At 45.8% G+C, this 25,160-nt stretch overlaps 1 protein-coding gene across 2 annotated transcripts in view; it reads left to right on the top strand.

Annotated features, from left to right (window-relative positions):
- TLK2 (tousled like kinase 2) overlaps nt 1–25,160 on the top strand; it is a 1,405,344-nt gene that overhangs the window by 491,249 nt on the left and 888,935 nt on the right. For both annotated transcript variants that reach the window (XM_086923830.1, XM_086923831.1), the window contains one exon: nt 16,047–16,139. In XM_086923830.1, coding sequence (XP_086779956.1) covers nt 16,047–16,139 — 93 coding nt within the window. The remainder of the gene's footprint in view (nt 1–16,046; nt 16,140–25,160) is intronic.

Genomic DNA, 25,160 nt, shown 5'->3' with positions numbered 1-25,160 from the left:
CGGTTTCTCCTCTGTCATGCAGGAACTGAAGCCTGCTCTTCTCTCTCTCTTAAAGTTCTGTTTGACAACTTGCTGCAATGGTAGCAAAGTTCTGGCTTGTGTGTAGATGGAAGACAAGCCACACAGACCGAATGTGGGTCTGTCTTGGACATTTTTCTACCACAGGCCGGACACTTTATAAATAAGGCCGGCATTGTGACTGGGAAAAAAGGCCAAAAACCACAAAAAATTGTTGATTTAGTCAGATAATGACTAAAGATGTCGAGTAAAGACAAAAAATTGAAAGAACTACCAGAAGAAAGTGAAATAATATCACCAACTGACGAGCTCAATGCTCCAGGATCCTCACAGAAGGAGCCGGAAAAAATAACTGACCTAACTGTCACCTGTGGTGCATGATGGGAGCCTGGAGGCTCATAGAGGTGTTAAAGGCATGGCACCAGTTTTTTTCCTATTGTTACAATGCAGCCTATCTAGGCTAAAGCTGCCTCTATGATCCTGCCTGTTTTACCTTTGAAAATAAAGGTTGTGTGTTTCAAAGTCAACAAAGGCAGTGCTTTCTTCTTTGCATTTTCATATAATGTAATTTATATGTCTTTATTTAACAAATGTAAAGATTTTTCAGGCATTTGGGGGCAGTCTTTTGAGCCTAGTATGGTTATTTTGGGCTGCATATGTATATGCATATGCATATTATATATATATATATATAGTTAATTTATGTGTATTTATATGTATATATATATATATATCTATATATTCCCAACACACAGTTCCATCCGTGAACTGCTCCGCAAATAAGGACACTCCAGCCCAGTTTCTCGGTCTCCGCTCTTTAGTTTATTTTCTGCGCGCACACACAGTTAACAAGCAAACGCGTTTCGGCGTTGCCGCCTTCGTCAGTGCCAGCCAACAGAGACATTTTTGCGTTTAAATAAAGTTAACATTTCAAAAAACATCACGTGTTAAAAGTAAACATAAAAGAGGCACATAAATTCGTTCGCCTTTGGCAGCCATCTTAGAATGGTTAATTCACCATAAACAATCTAGTGTTCTTCTACGGATTTCATCTCATTACCAAGAATATCATTGTTATTAGCAGTGCGGTTTGCTTAAATTATTGTCAATTTTGCCTTTTATTCGACCAAACATTACTATAAACCACTGTCTATATCTGCTTATCTTGTTTGCATGACCTAGTAATGAGATGTTAACTCCTAGATCCAGCCCTGAATGGGCTTACTGACACATTCTTAGCTTCAGGATGCATCAGTATATAATTCATCAAATGTGCCTCAAGGTATCCTAATTTCTATTCTGCCCTGAATGGGCTAATTATCTTCATCATTTATCATAGAGGGATACCTGATAATGGGATGGTGGGGGCAGCATGCAGTCTTCAAATCAATTCTACAGGCTTAATTAGTACGGGGGGTTCTTTACAGTTCATTGCATAATTGTACTAATTTCTATAGGTGTACCCACATTTCATCTTCGTTGTTCAGGCCTATCGGGTTCTTGGTCTGTAGCATAATGATGTAACGAGACTCCAACTCTCTTAGCTTCCTTACCCAGTCCCCTCCTCTCTCTGTTTTCACCAGCTGATCTAATGTGAAAAAGGATAACAGGTTGCTGTTGCTTTGGTGTTCTTTTTCATAGTGGCGAGCCACTGGGTAGGCTTGATCTTTTAAGTTGATGGCCCTCATATGTTCGAGTACCCTCAACTTAGTCTGTTTTATGGTGCTGCCCACATACTTCTTTCCACATGGGCATACCAGACAATAGACCGTAAACTCTGAATTACAATTTAGCAATTTTGAGATTTGTTTCTTTTGACCCCTTCCCGGCTTTCCTCTTTTTCTTATTCTCATGGTGGCTATTCACTAGATGATCTTTTAGTGAGTGACTTCTGCGGTATGTTACAAGTGGATAGTCCGATAGTGATTTCCCCACTGTGCCATCAGATTTGAGTATGTTCCAGTTCCTGCGTAGGATTTGGAACATCTCAGATGAATTGTCATTGAAATTAGTTATCAATCTCAATGACGTGTCTCCTGTTTTTACTTTATCTATCAGTAGTTCTTCCCTTGGGCGTGCGTCACTTCTTCTCTCTGCCTCATCTAGAACCCCTCTGAAATAGCCTCTTCTTTCAAATCTTTTCTAGACTCTTTTTTGGCCTTTACATACTCCTCTTCTGTGGAGCAATTCCGCTTAATGCGCAAAAACTCCCCTAACGGTATGTTGTTTACTACAGACCGGGGGTGGCAGCTTCCGGCATGCAAAATTGTGTTGCCGGCGGTCGGCTTCCTATACAAAGACGTTTGTATCTTGCTGTCTTGTATATAGACCCTTAAGTCTAGATAGAAAACCTCCTCTTTGCTTATATTGCTAGTGAATGTCAGGTTGAGATTGTTCTCATTGAGGCTTCTGATGTATTGTTCTGCCTCCTCCTGTGTTCCCCGCCACACAATGAAAAGATCATCAATGTAGCGGGTCCACAGGGAAATTTTTTCCACCCACTTCTCATTCTTCTATATATGTAGATATATGCATATTATTGGCTATTGCTCCGGGTCCCCGCACGAGGGCGGGACTATTCAGTGCTTATGACTAATCCTTATATGCAGAAGCCGTGGCCCTGTCCTGTCCACAGCTGTCATGAAGAAGAGAGCTTCGACTGCGTACAACGCTATTCTATTGGAGAGGCCAGTGGCCCACTCAAACCCATGCACCTGAGCGTCCATGTGCACCCAAGCCGCCAGGGGCTCAAAAGCCAGGGCAAACAGGTATGGTGACGGGGCAACCCTGCTGCGTGCTCCTCTGAATCGCAAAGGCGGAGGAGGCTGCGCCCACAACACGAACTGACGCGGTCAGGCCGGTGTACAATAGTTTCACATAAGAAAGCAGTCGCGGGCCCAGATTGAGCCTAGGCAGCAGGGCAAACAGCTAGACCCAACTCAGGGAATCAAACGCCCTGTCCATATCCGCCAAAAGTAAGGCCGCCGGCTCCCCTAGTTGCTGAATCGCCGCAACCGCCAACTGCGCGCTTCTAATATTGTGCCAAGTAGCCCACTGGGGCATAAATCCCGCCTGATCAAGGTGCACCAGCGACGCAATGTGTGGCAGCAGCCAATTGGGCAGCACCTTTGCCAGAACCTTGGCCTCCACATTTAAAAGGGAAATAGGGCGGTAAGATGCATGACATTGCTGTGGGCGCCCGGGCTTGTGGAACACCACCACCTCCGCGTGCCTCCAATCCGGGGGAAGTACCCCCTTGTCCCGCGCCTCCTCCACTACAACCCGGTAGTGGTGGGCCAGCTGCACATTATATGGACGAAAAAACTTGCTCGGAAACCCATTGGGTCCAGGCGCCTTCCCGGGATTCAGTTCTCCCAGCGCCGCTCCCAGTTCCTCATCCGATAAGGGGGCCTCCAGCTGGTCCCGCTGCTCATCAGACAGCGCCTTGGATGGCAAATCTGTAATGAATTTCTCAACTGTGGCAGCCTCCAGGAACTCCCTGGGGGCATAGAGATAGGCGCAGTACTTAGCAAAGCACTCCGCGATGGCCCGAGGATCCATAATCGGGGTTCCCGCAGGATCCAATATTCCCGGTAGGGCCTTGAAGTTGCCCTGGCGATGCAACATTTTCCCGGACTTGTCCCCCCATTGGTACACCCTACCGCGCGTAGCCAGCCAGACCTGATGCGCCGCCTCAATCAGCATGGCTGCACATTCCTGTCGAGCCAGAAGCAAATGGCTCACTCCCAGATCACTCCCAGATTCTCGGTTCTGCTGCACAAGCCTCTCTATGTTCGCCACTGCGCGGGTCAGTTCCTGCCTACGAGCTGCTGCGCACCAAGATATGTCCACCCCACGCAGAGTGGGCTTCTGCCCCTCCCACAACGTGGCCGCTCTGGACACGGATCCCACATTCTCTGTCAAATACTGGGCGATGGATTCTCCCATATGGGCAGTATATTCCGCGTTCTGAAGATTCCACACTGCTAGGAGCCAGCGGAACGGCTGCCTTCCCCGCCAGTGTCTAACTCTATATACACCCGGGAGTTATCCGAGAGACCTCAAGGCAGTATCCTAGCTGCCACCACCCTACCCGCCCTAGCCAGAGGAACAAATATATAATCTAACCTGGAGAAGGATTTATTGCCTGCAGAAAGGTAGGTGTAGCCACGAGCCGCGCCATGTATTGACATAATCCATCCCCATCACAAGAGCATGTAATTTCATCGGCATATCCCCTCTAAGACCGTCTCCGGTCCCCGACCTGTCCTGTGCTACCTGCATGACATTGTTCCAGTCCCCTCCTACTTCCAGTCCCCTCCTCCGCCGTTCAATTAGATTCCATTGTAGCGGGGGTGGAGTGTGCACACTACCCAGTATCAGGGGTTCCTCTCCAATCCTACCCCGGATAAACAGGTAGCGCCCCTGCAAATTGGACCATTGCTGTTCATGTGTGTAGGGGACCCTGCGGTGCACCAATATGGCCACTGCCCGGGACCCCCTCAGGAAGCCTGCGTGAAATTCCTGTTGGAATCCATATTGTTGCAGGCATAAGGCCTTCGTGCCCATGTGGTGCGTCTCTTGTAACAAAAAGTCTGCCCGTGAGCGCTTCGCGTGCTGGAGTATTGCCCCCGCTTGACCTTGTCTAATGCCCCTCTGACGTTCCAACTTAGAATACGAAGACCACCCTGCATTCCATGCCCACCCTCAGACGTACTAGCTATTGGGGAATACCTCACCATGCAACACAAATGCTAAGCCTCTGTGGTGTGTGTGTAGCCGATTTCGGGCCTGTGGTGAAAACTAAAACATCCCCTACCCAACCAACCCCCCTCCCCATACCTCAACCCAAACACTGAAGTATCTGTCGCGGCAGGGCTGATCCCCAGTCCCCAACAGGGGGATGGGCTCCACCCCAACCAATGAATCCCCAGCTCACAGCCCATACACCTCCGATAGGGCTCCCGCCAGCTCACTCCTGATGGTAACACAAGCCCAGTTCAGGACAATCCAGTATTCTACATGTGAAGTTCTGCCACGCCACACCGGCGTCCCCCGCTATTGCTCCAATGTCTGATCTCCCAAGGTAGCCCCCGTCGGGAGGCCGTGCTGCTGGACTGCGAGCGCTGCCTGGACCTTGACCGTCTGTTACTCCTCCGCAGCATAGACCTCCCCGAGCCGCATCACTAATAGAGGAGTCCGACTTTCTTCACAGTGGGGTATGAGGCCTCACCCGCACCGTCTCATCCGAAAGACCTCCTCTCGGCTGTCAAAAGTGGGTGCGTGAGCGAAAGACCACCTGAAGGCGAGCTGGAAAAAGCAGGGCTTATGGAAGTTTAAGCTCTCTCAGCTGCGCCTTGGCGGCCATGAACGACTGGCGCTGCTGCTGAACTTGCCGCGTATAGACGGGAAATATCAGGATACGGGCGTTGTTGTAGAGCAAGGGTTCTTTGGCACCAGCCTGTTTCAAGATAGTGTCCCTGTCCAGGTAGTTCAATAACTTGGCGATGACCCCCCATTGGTACACCCTACCGCGCGTGTCCCCTCTAAAGGTTTCTGCATTAGTGCCCAATGGGCCCACTCCTCTACAAAGCACTTGGATAGAGACTCAGGCGGAAGCCAGCCCTCCAGCCAAGTTGTGAGGAAGCGTTCCATGTTCCCCTCCTCGCAGCCCTCTGGAAACCCAACGAAACTGAGATTATTGCGTCTGGCCTGTCCTCCCGTGACTTCCGCTCTGAGTGTAACGCCCTTTTGGACGGGGCTCCATTGCAGCCACCTTCCGCCTCAATTCCCTGAGGTCATCCTCCACCCCTGAGATGCGGGTTTCGGCTTCGGAGATACGGGACACTGCGTTGCGTAAGTCGGCCCGGCAGGGCCTCCAATCGTCGCTGAGGCCCAGGAGATGAACCGGGGGGACCCTCTGCTCTGCCGCCGCTGGACCCCCAGGGGGCCACCGTGCACCCCCGATGAAAAGGGGGAGCAGGGGGGGGGGGCGAGGCAGCCAACGAAAACCCAGAAGGCCCCCCACGCTGCCCGGTAGTGCCGCCGGTCCCCACCACATTACCGAGGGAGGGAACCACTCGGGAGTGCAGGCCAGCCGCCCCTTTTGACCAGGCACTCTTCCTTACCGTCGCGGTCAGACTTGACCGCCATGCATCCCCGCCTCACCACAGCGAGCCCGTCCAATACTCCGGGCTCCCTCAGGGCTCAAAACTGCCAGACAGTTGGCGGGTCCCCTGCTACCACTCCAGACCGCCCTGCGCCTCTGAGTGTCCGCCGGCCAGGCCCGGCTCCACACTCGGCCCCGGAACTCCGCAGCTGCGCCGCCTCACACTCGTGGGCCCTCTGCACCCAGCCAGGCCTCCCGTCCGCCTCTGCCAAATCTCTGCTCCACAGCGGCTCTCGACTCTTCAAAGGGTGCCAGTCGACAGGGGGGCCAGTACTGCACCCCAGATACTGTAATGGCAGTCTTAGTTAGACCGAATTGTCAAGATAATTGTCGGACAAACGACTGGCTGGACGGAGCCTGCTCAGAACACTTCCGCCATGTTGGCTACCAAGCCACGCCCCCCTTCTTTGGGAAAGTTTAACCAAAAATCTGCAACACATTTCTTTTCAGCTATTTACTCATCAGTAATTTTGCAAAAGCAATCCCGCTAACCCTGCTTCTAATCAAATTCAATAAGAAACAAATAATGGTTCCCTACATAGAAGTAGACAGCCTTTACTTCCAAGGCAAACAAATAGAACTAAAAAAAACCTTTCAGTGGTTTAAACAAGTATCTGTATATTTAGATGCACAAGCCTGTGCAAGCTTCAGGTATATCCATTGCATAACCATACCAATAGATACATTGTACATACAGACTTCAACAAAATGACAGTAGGTGCTCCTTGTAAAGTGAGTAGTGCAGGATAGGTAGAAAAAGTTTGCAGTGTTTTTGTAAAAACCATAAGTTGAATTTGAAAAAGCTTAATTTTTTTAGCAGTAAGCCCTTGTCCCCAATGACCAAATGAGTTGTTCTTCTAGCAAGTATTCATTTAAATCCAACACATGTATGTTGATGTTTCAACATCTAAGCATCAATTTGTTGCGGAGTCATCCGGACCGAAAAAGGTAGACACCTTATAGGTAACTACAATCATGTAAGCATCACTCATGTATGGGAAGTAAATTTGGATCTTTCGTCATCTAAGCAATAAATCCAATATAGCTCACTCAGGATATAGGATGCGCCGCATCTGTCAGTCGCTCCTAATCAAGAACTCGGTCTCGTCAAATTTAATCAAAAATTCCTTCGCTTTTGCCAACAATTATGTTTTGTCTATTAAAAAATGAAAAAAAAAGGAGAAAAATACTCTAAAAAGGGTATTTCAGCCCACCGATTACCATTGGTTAGCTTCATTGGCACTCTTATTTTCTCCTTTTTATTGGCAAATGCGTCTGAGCTTGTCTGCTTCATTTATGTGAATGTTTTTGTTTTCTTCCTTGATGCATGGACTGAGTACTGATTGATTTGTTGATTAGTGTTCTTCTGTGGTCATTGTACTTGGATTGTGTTTTTAGGTCTCGCCTAGCGAATGCAGCGAATGCGTTGCATCGCTTGGCGAGCCTCTATTTTTGTGGGTTTGGTGAGCGAAGGGAGACAAACCATGTGCGCGCACAGACAGGCGATGTGCGCGCCCATGGCGTCTCCTCTGCCTCACACGCTCTCACACTACAAGGCCGACAAGCGCTTGTTGCTTACTGAAAACCTTGATTCGAAGAAACTGTTCAAAGTGCAGCCTCAGGATGTAGAGAAATAAAAGGTTTTTAACATGAAAAATAAATACATAACTACATAATGCAAGGCAGAGTGGTTACAAAGTGGCCAGATTGGTTTTATTCAGATCCAAACACATCAGCCTCACTCTACAGACTTTGCAGTGAGGCGCTACTTTTGTTTTCTCGTCTTTCTTTGAACAACATTGTTTTCCCCAGGTGGGGAAGTGTACCAATCCTGGTTGTATTGCAATACTTGGTTGATGGGCAGATTGGAAAACAAAATGTGTACCATGGGCCTGTGTTTATGGACGTGATCTTTTTAAGCCATACAGCTTACGTTTTGTAGGGATATAAGCAATGGACATTGAAACGGTTGCCTTCAGGGCCCTGTAGTCATGTCCTTAACTTTTCAGGTAAAACCACTCGCTGATTTCTGAATAGTAAGTTAGAGATCGTTAAGGTAACCATGTTGTTTCTGCTTATATTTCACATGCTTTACTTAATCTTGCACTCCCTATGAGTGTTGCTTTAACTTTTTTTACTTTTAGACAGGATATTACTCTTATCAAGTGCATACTTAGAATTGAGCCACATCCAAGTGTTTATAGCTGGCACAATTTGGTTGTAGCTGAAGGCAGTGCGAGTTTCTCTCAGTGGGGCAGTATGGTGTTCAGTGGGGGAGAGGATGTGGCACTATTGCCAGAGCTGTAGATTTTGGAACTGGGGAACCTGGTTCAGCCTTCATGTCCAGTCCACCAGACCACTCTACTGAGGGAGCATATTTCCATGCTTGACTTTTGAAGGCCCCGAAAGACCTTAGAAGACCTGATGTCTTAGCAAAAGCAGGTGTACCCTAGTAGTGTCAATTGTGCGTTAACCCTGAGGGCCTTTCCACCACAATCCATACTAGAGTTCATTTCCTGTCTTGCGGACAGGCCTACAAAGTAGCACACCCTAGAGCAACAGTGATTCAGTCACTGTGACTCTGTCACTGAGGTAACATGAACCTTGAGAAGGTTAGGGCGGTGCGAACTCTGTGACCGCACTGGGTACCTATTTCGGGTGAGTGCGTAGTGTTTGCAAGTATATTATGGTTTAAAAAAACTTGCTGCTTCCTTCCTGGCCTCCAGCAATTTTCAGCAACAATAAAAATGTCATGAAAAAAACTTGCTGCTTCCTTCCTGGCCTCCAGCAATTTTCAGCAACAATAAAAATGTCATGAAAAAAACTTGCTGCTTACTTCCTGGCCTCCAGCAATTTTCAGCAACAATAAAAATGTAATGAAAACGTCGGTGATTAATGTTCTTCTTAGAGAGAGATCAGAGTTTTGACTAGTGAAAGGGTTGACTCCTGGAAAGGTAGCACAGACGGTTAATGTGCCTGCTGCAAAGAACATGTACCATGCATATCACAAAGTGCACATAATATGAACTAGGTTAGTAGGTTACTGCTTTTGTCAGAGAGATCATTTTGTTACTTGCAGTCTATAAGTTAAAATCCTAACTTAGAACAGTGAGCTATTAAACTATACTTCCTACTAGTATGGTTATCATGTGGCTTCTACACCTCGTAGTCCTTTGTCTTATGTAACATGTCCTATACAGTGATTTACACACGCAAATGATTGGCTCTTTGTAGTGTGTGTGATGTAAAGTGCTCTGACACCGTACACTGGTATGAGTGGCGATGAAAATCAAATTAAATGCATCTGAGAAAGAGTGTGGTTATGGAGACTTGAGGGGGACTGTTAAAGGGTGGTAGTGAGGGAGTCTGAGGTGTAGATGATCATTGGGGCCACCAACAAACATTGTTGCACAGGGTGCCCCCAGCACTAAAGCCAGCCCTGCTATCGAGGCCAGTCCCCCTCACCCATTGGTTCCTTCATTGGCCTTGTTTCAGCAGTAGTAGCTGTAACTCACCAAGGATCGGCAATGCAGGATTTGCACACACACCAAACTAAGTTTGCAAACTTCAGTCTCTCTGCTTCATGCACAAGCACTTTGCACATTTGCTACCTGCACTGGAGCCACTGGAATTATGCAGCGATGGGGGACAAAATGATGCCGCGGTGTTGACTAAATTATGCAACAAAAAAAAGGCTGCAGCGTAATGCAATATGTTTTATTATACTTTATTATTGAGAAATTTTTACACGTTAAGTCTCTGCAAAGATTCTGCCTCATCAGTATAACATACAAATGCAGCAGTGAGAAAGGTGATCAGGCAACCTTTGCAAAGGGCCGTCCACTTTGCAGCAACTCAAGTCACGTTTTTTAGTAACTTTTTATCCATTTGAGCTACAAAAATGATTAGTTACAACTGTAAGATTATGCAGTGGATGACTTATTATGTGGCAAATATGGCAAATATGGTTGTAGCTGAAGGCAGTGCGAGTTTCTCTCAGTGGGGCAGTATGGTGTTCAGTGGGGGAGAGGATGTGGCACTATTGCCAGAGCTGTCGATTTTGGAACTAAAAGCCATAATTATGTAGAAAACATTTGCAAACTAGGATATTTTGCAATTCATGTTTGAGCTACTCTTGTGGAAGAAGGGAGGAGAAGTGCTAATGAGTGAAACTGCATGGCTTGGAGACAAATGGCGTGTGATTCCACTTTTAAGCATATTTGGGACATTGTGTGATTGGAAATATCTCACTTTGTGAATGTATTTAAATGCCAATAACTCCTATTAAACCGTAAATAATCAAGTGTATCCATATGTTGAATTAAAGAACACAAAAAGCTGTAACTGGTCGGTGAAATGCCAAAAAAATACTATTTTATTTTATGTTTGGCACATTCTGGCCACACCTCTGACTCCGCCCACTGAACCAATCCTTGGGTTGTCCCTGCCCTCGGAGTCTCCGCCCACAGTTCCCCTTTTTTCCCCCCCCTCCCACTTCGACCACTGCATACATGTAGTGAACCGCATCAGCACTAGAACTCCCCTTGTCCTTCCGCAGGACCAGGGTGGAACATGAACCCCATTCTTTGGACAGCTTCACCCTCACGGTGTAACGGTGCCCACCATGGGTGGTAGCAAAGTGCGAACCGGGCTCTTCGAACGGAAACAAGGTCCCTATACAAGGCGGTATTTACTTTGCTTTTGTTATCAACACACAACAGTGCCATCTTCTGTAGAATTTTCTGCTCTGCCCAACCTCCCCCCTCCGCTCCGGGGGGTCTCCCCGCTCCACCATGCAATAAATGTACCGCCATTTGAAGGTAATTGTCCTGTGTAATTCGTAAGCTATTGTGGCACACAATTACGCAGTAGTAAAAGCATTTATGCCTGCTACGTAATCTTTTGTTGAAACCTGAATGCCAAAAACACAGTAATTGTGGGCTGTAAGAGTATGCTTACCAACGAAAATGCCTTTGTAAATTGGTCCCCAAGTTGTTTTAGTCCCCCGTACCCCAGAAAGTGAACATTCAGCATTTGCACCCTTAGGATCTTTGCCAGAGTGCAAAAACTGGGCTGGAATCGGAGCAGGTTGGCGCTGGGGCGCAGCTCCCAGGAATGTGTGCAGCCTGTGTGGGCCAGGCTGTTTCAGGCTACCTCTTGTCCATGTATCTGAGCACAGATCTCTTCTTTTGCATTCATGCTCTGTGAAATCGAAAATTCTTAGACTACCTGCGCGTTATTAAAGCTTTGGTGCACAATTGTTACCCCTCTCACATTTTTAATTAAACTATTTATAACTCAAAGTAAATTCACAACATCGTTTATTCGTCCAGGCTTAACCTGGGCAGCCTGCCACCCTGTGCATCCTTATTTTGCTGACCTACATCTGGTTCGAACTTTAGTTTGGAAAAGGGTAGGGTAGGTGTTGAGGGGTCATGCACTTCCTGCCGTAATTTGTATATTATCTGCAAGTCTTTCACTCCAATCCAAGTGCCTGATTAGTCATTTATTGCCTTTCATTGTATAGCACTTAATACCGTGGCGTGGGCTTCAAAGAACTTTGAATAGTAACACTAGTTATTACCTATCGACACCGGTACCCTTTTTACTGGCTTTGGTAAGATGGGAGGTGGTGATGTGAGTCCAGCTTGGTTTTTTGAAGGGCTGCCCTCCTTCCCCCCCACACCACCCACCCCCACCATATCCTCGTTTGTTACATCCAAGGGAGCTTCCCCCCGCTTTAATGTGATAGATTAGTGAGCTGTTGTATCTGTGTGTCACAAGTTGCAGTTCAAGCTGGACAGCCTTTCATCTTTTAGCTGTCGAGACCTTGTGTACCATTCATTCGACAAGTGTTTTTCATCAAATGCTTTCTGAGACCATTCATAATGTGATAACTGATATGAATTTTCAAAAATATCAAGGCCCTTGTGAACATAGCAGAGAGGCAGCCCCTCTTTTTAGGTCGAGCCTGGGCAGCGCATGCGCTGCTCTGGGAGGCATGCTGTATTCAAGTATGGACCTGAAGCGCCGCCCACTCTCCATATTGTTCATTGGCTTGTGTCATCGTCCACTGTGAACTGTGGCTTTTCATTGGTCAATAGGCTTAGTTGTCCCTCCTTAGCACCACCTTGTCTTATTTTGTAACCTCCCATAAGGACATCCCTGTTACGTTTGTTGTTACACGGTAGGCTTTAATTATAGCTTCCAAGCACTATTTTCTTAAATCGCTTTGTACACGCTCTGTCATATCTCTCCTACCACTTAAAAAAAAAAATCTTTATAACAAGGGCGCCAAACGCATTTGCAATGCTAAAGGTCTTGAATTTGCGAGAGTTTGAGCTATTGGCATTGCAAATGAGAATGCCTTTGATTTATCGGTTTTAAAAATAAAACATATGTAAAAGGCTTTGTCATTTACACTGACAATAGCTCAATCTCTTGTAAATGCGAGACCTATTGCATTGCAAATGCCTGTTTTTATTTCCATCTCACTTTTTTACCTGCTTTTATGTCCCTTTGTTTTTGCTTTTTTGTCTTGGGCCAGTCGCTACGCTTACTTGTTGTTTGCTATTAGTCTGAGAGATGGGGTTTATGATGTGCCAGGAAGTGTGGTACCTTGCTGTATTTGGGTTATGTGTGTGACTCCGTGTGAGGCACGGTGCAACCAGGATAGGGGAGATATCCTAAAACTGCTATGTCTGTGTGGGCAGAAACAAGATTCCTGTGCACACTTTATTGGGTAAGTATGCTATTATTCAAAGTCTTTGATACCACAATTACTCTCATAGATTGTCCATTCAAGATTAATAGCAACTTTTCAATTCATTTAATATTTAACTTTGGCAGACACAACCAGCCAACACAGGTTTCAGCACAATGGGAGGTATCCCATGACTTCTTCCGGGCTCTTTAACAGAACACGTATTGTGTTTTCATGGAGTCGCCTCGCTGGTGATAATTCCGACTCGGCTGGTCTGGGTTAAGCAAACGAAGAAAAGAAGTACGTTGAAGCCGAACATCCCCTGTGTGGAGATCTTGTGTAGAAAGTGCCTTTTAAGAGTTGATCGGCGGATGCGCTGTCAAAAGATACCAAAAAAGCTGAAAGCCTAGCCTTCAGCTTGGGGATCGATTAAGCGGCGAGTGCACCGTCAACCACAATAGTCTGCTTGCGAGCTGATGTCAGAACCAGGCACTGGTCCTCCTCTGTTGTTGTTTGCTTTCCACATTATACAAGACTTCATTTTCCAGTCTTTTCCGAGCCGCATAACAACACAATGTATTACATTTTAATAAAGTTACCCGTGAAAACATTCTCTAGGAGTGCATTTGTTTGTCATACTCCGTTTAGTCTCATTCTGTGTGACGACACTTTCCTACCCAATTTGTGAAAGCCAACATCAATTACATGTTTTTAAATTGTACCAGCTGGTGATATCAATGTTTGTCTAAATGCATGTGTATGCATGCTGCTCCCAGTTTGTTGGTTGTACGCCTCAATAACATGCCATACCATACACATAGCATGGAATACTATTTAACAGGCCATGAAATACCACTCCATAACATACCATAACAATACTATGCCATTCTATTTCTAGAATAGCAACCTATACCACAGCATACTATACAACAAGATGCCATACCATATAATACCATACTCTAGAATAACATTCCACCCCGTAACATTCCATGCAACAATAGCCAAAAGTATGCCATACTATAAAATGACAACCCATACCATACTTTACTGTACAATGACACTATCATATCATATATGTTATCCAGGCAAGTGAACCTCACCTTTTGTCCTCTGCGCACCCCTGACTCCTCACCTCCCGTTACCTCTACTCACCCCTGAACCCTCAAGTCACCCTCACCACCCTATGTCTCTACCACCCATAACCCTCAAGCCACCTTTACTTCTACCCACCCTTGAGACTTCGTCATCATCCCCACCCTTTACCTACCCCATAGCCTTCAAGTCAGCCTTAACTACCGTTACCTATACCCATCCCTAAACCCTCAATGTCACTCTCAACTCCCTTTACCTCTACCCATGGCAGAGCAGTCCTGTCACCCTCACCTACCTTTACCCATCCCTCAATTCTCAAGTCACTCACCTCCCTTTACCTTTATCCACCTTGAACCCTCAAGACACCCTCACCTGCCTTTACGTCTAGTCACCTTTGAACCCTCAAGTCACCCTCACCACCCTTTGTCTCTACCACCCATAACCCGCAAGCCAACTTTACCTCTGTCCACCCTTGAGACTTCGTCATCATCCCCACCCTTTACCTAACCCATAGTCTTCAAGTCACCCTTTACCTTTATCCACCTTGAACCCTCAAGACACTCCTCACCCTTTAAATGTACCCACCCCTGACCTCTCAAGGTGCCATCACCTTCCTGTACCTCTGTTCATCCCTCACCTTCAACTCTTGTCACTTTACCTTTGCCCACCTCTAAACCCTGAAATCAATTTTTTTTTAAAAATGACATTAAAAGTATGTTGTTAAAAATACCTGTATTGTAAAGTGCTGCGAGGTAAAGGTACACATATCTGATCAGTACTTACCTGCATGGTAAAGATTGGGTGGTAAAGGCTACAAGGTAAAGGCTGGGTGATAGAATCTGCCAAGTAAAGACTGTATTATAAAAGCTGCAAGGTGAAGGCTGTTTCCCCTCTGGCAGGATACTAATGTTTTGGGGTCACTGTTATGCTCTTCCATTTGTATGGTTGCCACCATTATCTCCTAGGCAGTTTCCCCTCGCTCACTCCCACATCCTATACTTTAGGCCTTGCCTGAGACAGCATGTGTGCTGTCTCTTGCAAGGCATTTTGTTTACTTAGGAGGCTTGGAGAATCATTGCTTTCCATTGTTTGCCTTTAGCCACACTTCTCTTTGGTCAGCAGTGCTGGCTTCACTTCCCTACCCTGGAGCATGGCTCAATGACCGCTTTCCTTGCCCCCTGCCCTTCCACTGTATGCTTCTTTAAGAGATAATATTGTTCTCTTGTAGTTGCACCCTCTCCTCCTCCACCCTCTTGCATTGTTGCGTGCCCTACCCCCCACACTCCCCCTCCATTGTTGCTTGTCCAAGCCCCACCCTCCTCCTGCATTGTTGCTTGTCTGGCCTGCCCAACTCCCATTGCTGCTTGCCCCCTCCTGTCCTTCCAGAATAAATAAGTGCCCAAAAGTCACAAAAACTGGTGTAAAGTGGCTCCAAACTTGCACATGGCACTGCGCTTCCTATTCTGCATGGCTTTTTTTGGGCACCCTTTATACGGGGCTAAAACTGCAACCTTCAACTCTGACGAGTGAAGGTAGAGCGCAAGCCCCTGTGGAGAAAACAGATCACTGCTCCTTCATGTCAGCGCTGGCCGTGTTATAGCATTTTCCCATCGTAACTTTCAGCGATACTGCATGGCAGCCACGATGTTGCTGTGCAACATAGCTAAAAGACACTGAAAGCCAATAGCTCTACCATACGTGTAATCCATTGACTCTGCCACTTTTTGTTTAAGAGAAATATAATTTTGCTGATTTGGATGCTTAATTGAGAAACAGTTGCCCTTTATGGATGTGTTCATTATTTGAGTGCATTTTCAAATTAAAAAAATATAATATACTGTTAATAGGTACAGAAAGAATACTGTTGATAGAAAACAAGGTTACATAGAAGAAATCTTCTTATTTTAATAAGTGAATACCTTTTGTGTAGCAGAACCACAATTCAAGTGCAAATTCCACCTGAACATAGGTCAGGAAAGTACAACTTCTAAAAGTGTAGTGCAGTCCCTGATTAGAAGTAGATCAATGTATAAAACAATTTCTTTGGTTTTCTTCTCTCTGCAGTCTGACCTCACTATGGACAAAATATGCGCTTTAGAAAACAGCAAGAACTCTGACCTGGAGAAGAAGGAAGGAAGGATTGATGATTTATTACGGGTAAGAAGTTTGTGTCGTTGTGAAAAAAAAAACTTTGCTGATGAAAAAAACTGTTCAAAACTAGCTGAAGTAGTGCTTGGACTGAGGTACTTTAATCATGTTGTTTAGGCAGTAGCTCTTCATTGTAATAGAATGAATTGCTGTTGGTTAGTACTGGACAATACTTTAGTTGAGCTTTGACGTCTCTTCTTTTAAGATTTGATTTTAGAATAAGTATGCTGCATAGGTTGTTTTTGTAGCCCCAATGTTGAAATGGCATATGTCACAGGAAAAACACTGGTCTCAAACAGAATAATAAATGGGATATTGAAAAGTTCTTTAATTATGGTCCATTGGCCTTACCAAGAAAGAGTCACAGAACAAGAAGTAAAATGTTCTAAATAAAAATGAAAACTTTGGAGCTGCTGTAAAGGAATTTTTTTATATCTGTTGAGGATACAGAGGCAACATTTATGCTCATGTTTGTTTACTGTAACTCCACGACCAAAAAACAAAATAACAAAAGAGTCTTTTGAAGTAAAGTACAATTCGGTGAGGTACTAAAGGAGTCTACTCTGTAATGTCCTCAAATTGCCTGGTTTCCTCATGCATAGACCGAACTTCTAAGCTCCCTAAACCTAAGTGTTCTTGTTATATTCCTCTGTTCATATAAATAATCACAATTTTATGTCTTCTGGAAATTTAGGGTAGGAAATTGATTGCACATTGGATTTAGTCATCATACCAAATCCATAGTTCAAACAATAAACATGTCTTCACAAAATCAAACAATGAACATGTCAGATTATCTTTTGTTTGCTATTTGTAAAGGTCATTAGTTGGGACCTAGCAAATAAATTAACTCAAGGCTTTGTTCATGTATCAAAGGTTAAATATGCCTGGTTTCCAGTGATTCATTAATCTAATCTCCCAAAAGCAGCTTGCAAGCCAAGGGATTTGCTTCTGTGGGGACTCTCCACACCTGGATATTCCAGCTGAAATGGTGACTTTAATGAAATTAACTGACCTGGAGGCCAAACCTTCACCTGTCAGCTCTGAAACAATAGTCTTTATATTCACCACGTCTATCCTCAAGACCCCATTCTGGGCACCAGCTGATCCAGAGCGTCCATGCTGATCCGCGGTTTTGTAGTGGTGGCAGTCGACCAAGTATGTTGAATGAGAAATGAAGCCTGTTCTGAATAATAATGCGTTTTGTATATCGCTTGGTTACTCCAGACTATGTGTCCTCGCACTGAGTCCCTGACCAACATACAAATAGATGAACAAGAATCAAAAGACAATGGGGAAGTATGAAGAGGTATGGAACAGCAGGTTTTCAGTTTGCTTCTGAAAGATTTTCCCAAGGGTGCCGCTCTCAGATCATAAGGAAGGGAGTACCACATTTTGGGCCCAAAAAGCAGAAAGAGCATGCCCCCAGTCTGGCTTTCATTGTCCAAGGCAGCCTGACTAGTTTTGCTGCAGAGGATCTGAGATAGCGACAAGGGATGTATGGCTGAATCATGAAATGCAGGTATTTGGGGTCTTGCTGGTGAAGAATCCGGCGGCAGAAGCACATGGCTTTAAATGTAAATCTTTGGGTTACTGGAACCAGAGCAACGGTCGCGAACTTCCCATGCAAGGATCATCTGGGGAGATTAAGCACAAGCCTAGCCGCAGCATTTTGAACTCTCTGAAACGAGTTGAGACTACCTTTAGTGGCATCTGAGGTACAGGACATTGCAATAGTCCATTTGTGAAGTAATTGGAGCATGCACGATGGTTTTATGAGACTTTGTTGGAAATAAGTCTAAGATTTTTCTAAGGGCCTTAAGTGTACCGAAGCACTTGCCCACAATGTTTCTGATCTGATTCTCGAAGGAGAGTTTGGAATCAGACTAAACTCCTAGATTTTTTTACTTTCTGTTTGGGTTCCGGGGACTGACCAAGAGGAGGTCCAGATCAAGGGGGATTTCCCATAGTCTCCAGTAAACCTCTATGCCATCTGCCAAAGATAGCCTTTCCAGCATCAAGTGGAGATGCTGTTGAGAAACTATGGAGAGTCCTTGAAAACTTGGGACCTTGAGAATGACATCATCAGATTCACATGTGCATTCTAGCTTCTCACCTAAACTGCTTTTATTCGCAGAGGAGTACCTAGTTGATTGTTCTTCCAAGGGCATTGTCAACCCAGTTCTAGCCTCCTTTTGAAGCTAGTTGGTAACTCGGTAATCAGCCTCAATGCAAAAAGGTTTATTGCACAAAGATTTCACCTGTTCTCCCGCAATTTCAACAGACTGAAACGGTGTGTTTGTGGCATGTAAGCTGTAGATCACATGCTTTGTACACTCCTGCCATCTAGTGTTGGGTCCAGATTTTTGTTAGAAGAAGTCTTTTCCAGTTCCAAGGCATAGTGACTAATCCTTTCGGTGATAGTGCGCATGGGCATCAACTCCATTGTTCGATTTTCTTTTTTTTTCCACCATTGTGTTCGGACGTGTATTGCTGTGCTCCGGTTTGACACCGTCCTTCGGGTCCCAGCCGTGCGCAATCCACTACCTTAGACGGTATTGTTTCTTGATCGCATACTCCCCTGCCCCAAATGCCGAACAAAAAAAAGGTTCCGGGCCCTCCTCTGCCTTTGGGCCAAGGTCGGCACTGAGAAAATGTTTTGAACGCCCTGACCTCTGGCCTGGCGCTAAAAAATATGTCAAAGCCTTCCAGCTTGGGACCAAGTCGACCACTTTCAGGCACCGAACCAAAATCCTCGGCACCGATATCAAAACCAAAATCTTCGGATCCGAAATCCTCTGCTCCGAAATAATTGAGACTGAAAACCTCGGCACTGAAAATTCTGGCACCTACAGACAAGACAGCTTCTCCTCCATCCAAAGATCCTCAGTTGGATGTCCCACCATCCAATACGGTCCCAAGGTAAAAATAGCTTGTCATTAACCCTAAGATAGGCCATCTTTATGCAAAGCTACCAGCAAAACGCAAGCCAGAACACGAGGACTCTTACTATATTCCTCTTTAAAGAAAGAATATGGGTAAAAATACTACTCCACCTCCCCTTTCACCTTCTTCACCAATAGATCCAAATTTGCTTATTACACCCACAAATTCACCACAACCTCTATCACCTGATCACCAGGATGATGGGGATGCACCAGAGGACAATAAGCCTGATCCATGGATCGATTATAATACAGATCCTGTTCCTGACAACAACCCAAATTTATACCATTCAAAACCTTCTCCAACAGACAATAAAGTAGGGTTTTAGAACTAGTCAACTGAGCTGCTCAATACCATGGGGTACAGCTCCATAAAGAGGTTCGTAAAGAAGACTTTTTATTGGAAACCATAAGTTCTTCTAAAAAAACAACACATACACTGTCTGTGCTTAAGGCTATGCTTAAACATGCAGATAACATATTTAAAGACTCAGTGCGAGCAAGGATTATCACACAAAAAGTAGACAAAGTGTAAGGCCGCACATACAGACCCAATTTACTTTAGGGGTCAACTTCCATTCGACTCCTTAGTGGTTTCAAATGCTCGTAAGCAGGCAAATTCACAAACAGGAGATGCCCCTCCTCCTGATAAGGAATCCGAGTTAATAGATGCATTGGGCAAAAGAGCAGCAGCACAGGCAGTCAATAATTGCCGTATAGCTAACACCCAGGCACTGTTAGCTAGATATGACAGAGATCATTATGATCAATTGTAGCAATTGTTCCAATTCTTGCCAGATGAGCACAAAGCTAGGGCACATGATTTAATCCAAGAAGAGAAACTCATTTCCAACTCTTCCATCAGGTTCACGCTATTGATGCAGCTGATACTGCTGCACCCGCTATGAATACCAGCGTTCTGCTTAGAGGAAATGCCTGGCTCAGAGTTTGAGTTTAAACCTGAGGTTCACGCCTCTATCTTAAACCTAGCGTTTGGCAAGGAACACCTATTTGGACTTGAGGTAGATTCTTTTTTTAGAAAAAATGAAGATACAGATGTTTCCAAATCCATGAGAGCTTTGCTAACAACTTCTAATCGGGGTTCCTTTCGCCGCCCCTTTTACAAGGGTGGCTTAAATACCCTGCAAACAGACAGTCCCTCCACTTCATTTAGAGGTAGCAATCAATGAAACCTCCTCAAGAGGTTACGTTCGAGGAGGATTTTGAAGAAACAGTGGCAAGGGAAGAGGTAAAAGTAACACACCTCATACTTCCCCTGCCGCAAATAAACCGTGACTTGTCTCCTCTTCCCCCAGATCATTCCACGCCTGTCGGGGATGTCTCTCTCAATTTCTCCGTCTGGAATACTATCACTTCAGACAAATGAGTATTACAACGTATCTAATATGGTTATTGCCTGGAGCTTACCACCAACCCTCCAAACATTCCTCCACGATCACACAAACTGTCTCCGGATCATCTACACCTCCTCAAACAAGAGGTGCAGTCTCTTCTACAGAAGGGAGCTATAGAACCTGTCCCATTACAATATCAAGGGACAGGCATGTACTCTCTTTACTTACTCATTCCCAAAAAGGACGGCTCTCTCAGGCCTGTATTAGACCTATATATTCATTCCGCTCACTATGCAACAGGTCCTTTCTCTCCTACAGTAAGGCGACTTTGTCTACGCTAGACTTGAAGGGTGCATACTTCCATATTCTGATACATCCCGCGCATCGCAAATACCTCATGTTTGTCGTTGCGGGCAATCACTACTAATTCAAAGTGCTTCCGTTCTGAGTCACCACTGCTCCCAGAGTGTTTACAAAATGCCTAGCAGTAGTTACTGCTCACCTGCGAAGACAACATATTCATGTATTCCCATACTTAGATGAATGGCTCATCAAAGCCAGTACGTACCAAAGGTGTCTCCAACACACACAAAGCATACTGCATCTGCTGCTCAGTCTAGGTTTCAGTCAATCTGTTGAAGTCATGTCTACAACCTTCAATGACACAAACATTTTTGGGGGCCACTCTGGACACTCAAAAAGCTCTGGCCTTTTCAAGTGGGGCCACAATCAAAAATATTCAAGCTCTGGTCTCAGTTTTATTCCCCTAACCCCCCCCCCCCGCCCCCCTCACATTTTTAAAGAAATAGGACTTGCCCTCCCTCAAAGTATCCTCCCTCTACTAAATAAATCACTTGCGCAGGGTAAGGTTCCTAGCAGATTTAAGCATGCCCTCCTAATCCCTTTAACAAAAAAATCTGGCATTGATCCACATGACCTTACAAATCATAGGCCGATCTCCCTCTTACCCTATTTATCAAAAATTCTGGAAGCCCATGTCTCTAACTGTCTCTCGAATTTTATTGAATTAACTGAATATTTAGAATTAAATCAGGCAGGTTTTCGCCCATGCCCTTCGACCGAGACAGTGATACTGGCGGTCCAGAATACCCTGATATCTAACACAGATAAAGACGCTCATCAGGCATTGGTACTCCTAGATTTGTCGGCTGCGTACGACGCGGTTGACTATTCCATTCTTGTCACCCGTGTCGAGCAGGCCGGCCTCAGGGGCCCTGCTTTGAGCTGGCTGAAGTCTTTTATCTCTGAACGTACTCAGTCTGTTAGATTGGGGACATTTACAGCACCAAAAACTGCTTTTAACTGTGGTGTCCCCCAGGGATCATCCCTGTCCCCATTGCTTTTTAACTTATATCTACGCCCTTTGTTGTACTCTTTGAAAAATCATAGAGTTACAATTTTTAACTATGCAGACGACTTGCAACTTGTATTCTCACTGAATTCCCCTGATGCTGTGGTGGAATTTCAGGAAACTATGTCCCATATCCAGAGATGGATGAACCTGAATCACCTCAAACTTAACTCGGGCAAGACAGAATTCATCTTGCCCGGGAAAAGCGAAATTAGTTGGGGTCCCCACTTCTGGCCATCGGACATGGGAACTCCACCCACTAAATCCCTCACAGTTAAGAGCCTAGGGGTGACCCTCAGTGAGGATCTCTCGCTAAAAAGCCATGTAGGGATGGTAGTCTCATATAGCTTCTTTCAACTAAGAAAAATAAAGAAAATCTCCCATCTCTTGACTTATTCTGCTCTGATTCAGGTAACTATTGCTCTCGTACTATCTCGGCTTAATTTTTCAAATAGCCTGTATCTTGGTCTTCCAGCAGGCCAGTTGAAGAGATTACAATATGTTCAGAATCAGGCAGCCAGGCTTATCTGTAAACAACCGAAATGGCAATCCATCAGACCAGGACTGGAAAAGCTTCACTGGCTGCCAGTGACCCAGAGAGTTGCATTTAAAGCCGGCTGTATTATTTTTAAGGTGTTGCAATTCATAAGGAATTTGGTTGGCAGATAGATCCCTTCACGGAACCTTCACTCGACCCATCAAGAACTGCTAATGGTCCCTCCATATAAGAAAAACGACTAGGTGGCAGTATTTTTCACTTTCTTGCCGCCTCCTTATGGAACTCCTTACCAATGTCATTAAGACAGAGTAACGATCTTCTCTCCTTCAGACAGGCCTTTAAAACCTGGCTTTTTAGACAGGCTTATTTTTAATATAAATTGGGGTGAACATACTTTTGTCCAATCTACCCAAGTGTTACGCTGTATTTTCAAAAACTTCAGTAGTGCCATGAAGCCTACGGGCGTACGTGCGCTGTATAAATAAAATTTGACATAACATAACATTCCAATCACTCCCTCCAAGCACAAGTATTCATGCAGTTATTCGGAATGATGGCTTCTTGCATCGTAATTGTTCCACATGCAAGGCTCCATATGTGTCCCGGTCAGGAATGCTATACTTTCAGTGTAATCAGTCACATGGTCAATTGAAAGATCTGGTGCGGCTGCCCCCATAGTTATCTGCAGCAGTGGAACCCACAAAATGTATCCAAAGGGCAGCCATTCATCGACCCGATTCCAAAGATTATCCTAACAGCATATGCATCACTCACAGGCTTGGGAGCTCATCTCCAGACTCACTGTTCAAGGGTTGTGGAGTCAGAAGAATAACTGCTTCATATCAGTCAACTGGAACTGCTAGCAAAATTCCTAGCGCTGAAAGCATTTCAGACCCACCTTATATAGGCAAAGCTTTCCTAGTCTGCACAGGCATGACTGCTATGTATTATATACAAAAACAGGGGAACAGGGGAGATACACGCTCTCCCAACTCTCACATCTCACGCAGACCATTTGGAGGTGAGACATCCAACAAAACATGTGTCGGCTAGCTGAACACCTACCAGGAGAGAACAACCAAATAATAGACCTGCTCCTCAGACAACATCAACAGATCCACAATTCTTCCAAACTTGGGGGTTTCCAGTAATAGATCTGTTTCCGACTCACCTAAATGCAAAATGCCCAAGCTTTGCCGTGAGAAACACACACGCATTATCCAAAGGCAATGCCTTATGGGTTAAATGGTCAGGGATATTTGCCTACACTTTTCCGCCTCTCCCACTCCTTCCACTAGTGGTTCGGAAGCTCAAGAAAACATCCCTAACACTAATCCTACTTGCTCCCACATGGGCCCGTCAATCATGGTTCACAACCCGGTTTGAGCTTTCAGTAGTACCGATCCCAAACTACGCCCACACCCAGGCTCCTCACTCAGAGCCATGAAGACATGAAGTATCCAGATCCAATGGAGTCGAACCTTGCAATTTGTTTTCCTGTGGTCATAGAGTTTGGTTATCTGAACCTTCCACCTGACTATGCATATCATTAAGGCCTGAAGACCTACTGCAGGGGTACTCATATTACGTTGGCGGCCCGGCAAGCCTTCCTCGGCGGCCCGCGGACCGTCCAAACATCGTACCCGTGTTTTAATGTATATATATTTTTTTAAGTGTGTCAGCAAAAACTCCTGCGGCAGCGCAAGTCAAGATACTGCTGCTCTGTGGGGGTCGGGCCGGGCGATTCCGTGGAGCTGCAGGCGCCTACGAGGTGAACAAAGCCTCATTAACATGGGAATGGTCTTTTAAAGACCTGTCAATTGCTCGGGTGCGGCTGTGTGTGTGTGTGTGCCCGGAAACTGTCTCAGCCCAGGCACACACAGGCAGGATGAGGTGAAGGTGACAGATTGAGAAGGAGGGAGGAAGAGGGGGAGAGAGACAGTGGCACTGAGCGAATCACATGTATTGCACAGATATGTGCATGCCATGTCACAGCATATGCATTATTGATACAAGCTGTCCACAACTATCGTAATCCTACGGATCCTGATGTGCTCATACCTGTTTTTCTTGTCTTTAATTAAAATCAAATAAATAAATATTTGTTTGAAAACACCTTTCCCTTCTGTCTCAACTTTCACTGCCCTGGAGCATCGCTCTCGTCATTCCCACATCCAATGCACTCGGTTTCTCCTTTCCCTTCTCCCTCACTCGTCCTCTCTTCAGAGTCCGGTGTCTGCTGTGGTCACCGATGCTGCTGAGCTTTGCTGCTCCCCTCAGAGCTTCTCTGAAAGGCTGGGGCTTAGGACAGATACACATCGCCTTTCTCCCGACATACACTAGGGTGAGTGTTGGGGGCTTAGGAAAGACACACATCTCCCTCCCTGAGGGAGAGCGAGGGAGAGGCAGACAGAGGGAGATTGAGGGAGATCGAGGGAGAGTGTGGGAGAGTGATGGAGATCGAGGGAGGGAGACAGAAGCAGACAGAGGGAGAGCGAGGGAGGGAGAGCCAGACAGAGGGAGAGCAAGGGAGAGGCAGACCGAGGGAGAGCGAGGGAGGGTGACAGAGGCCGAGGGAGGGTGACAGAGGCAGACTGAGGCAGAGGCAGACAGAGGGAGAGCAAGAGAGGGAGACAGAGGCAGACAGAGGGAGAGCGAGGGAGAGAAGCAGAGTGAGTGAGGGAGACCTCAGAGTGAGGGAGACCTCAGAGTGAGGGGGAGACAGAGGGAAGGAGGGAGAGGGAAGGAGAGAGAGGGAGACAGAGGGAAGGAGGGAGAGGGAAGGAGAGAGAGGGAGACAGAGGGAAGGAGGGAGAGGGAGACAGAGTGAAGGAGGAAGAGGGAAACCGAGTGAGGGAG

Source organism: Lissotriton vulgaris, chromosome 5 (genome assembly GCF_964263255.1).
Source record: "Lissotriton vulgaris chromosome 5, aLisVul1.2, whole genome shotgun sequence".
NCBI lineage: Eukaryota > Metazoa > Chordata > Amphibia > Caudata > Salamandridae > Lissotriton > Lissotriton vulgaris.
This window is presented reverse-complemented; position numbering and strand designations above follow the sequence as displayed.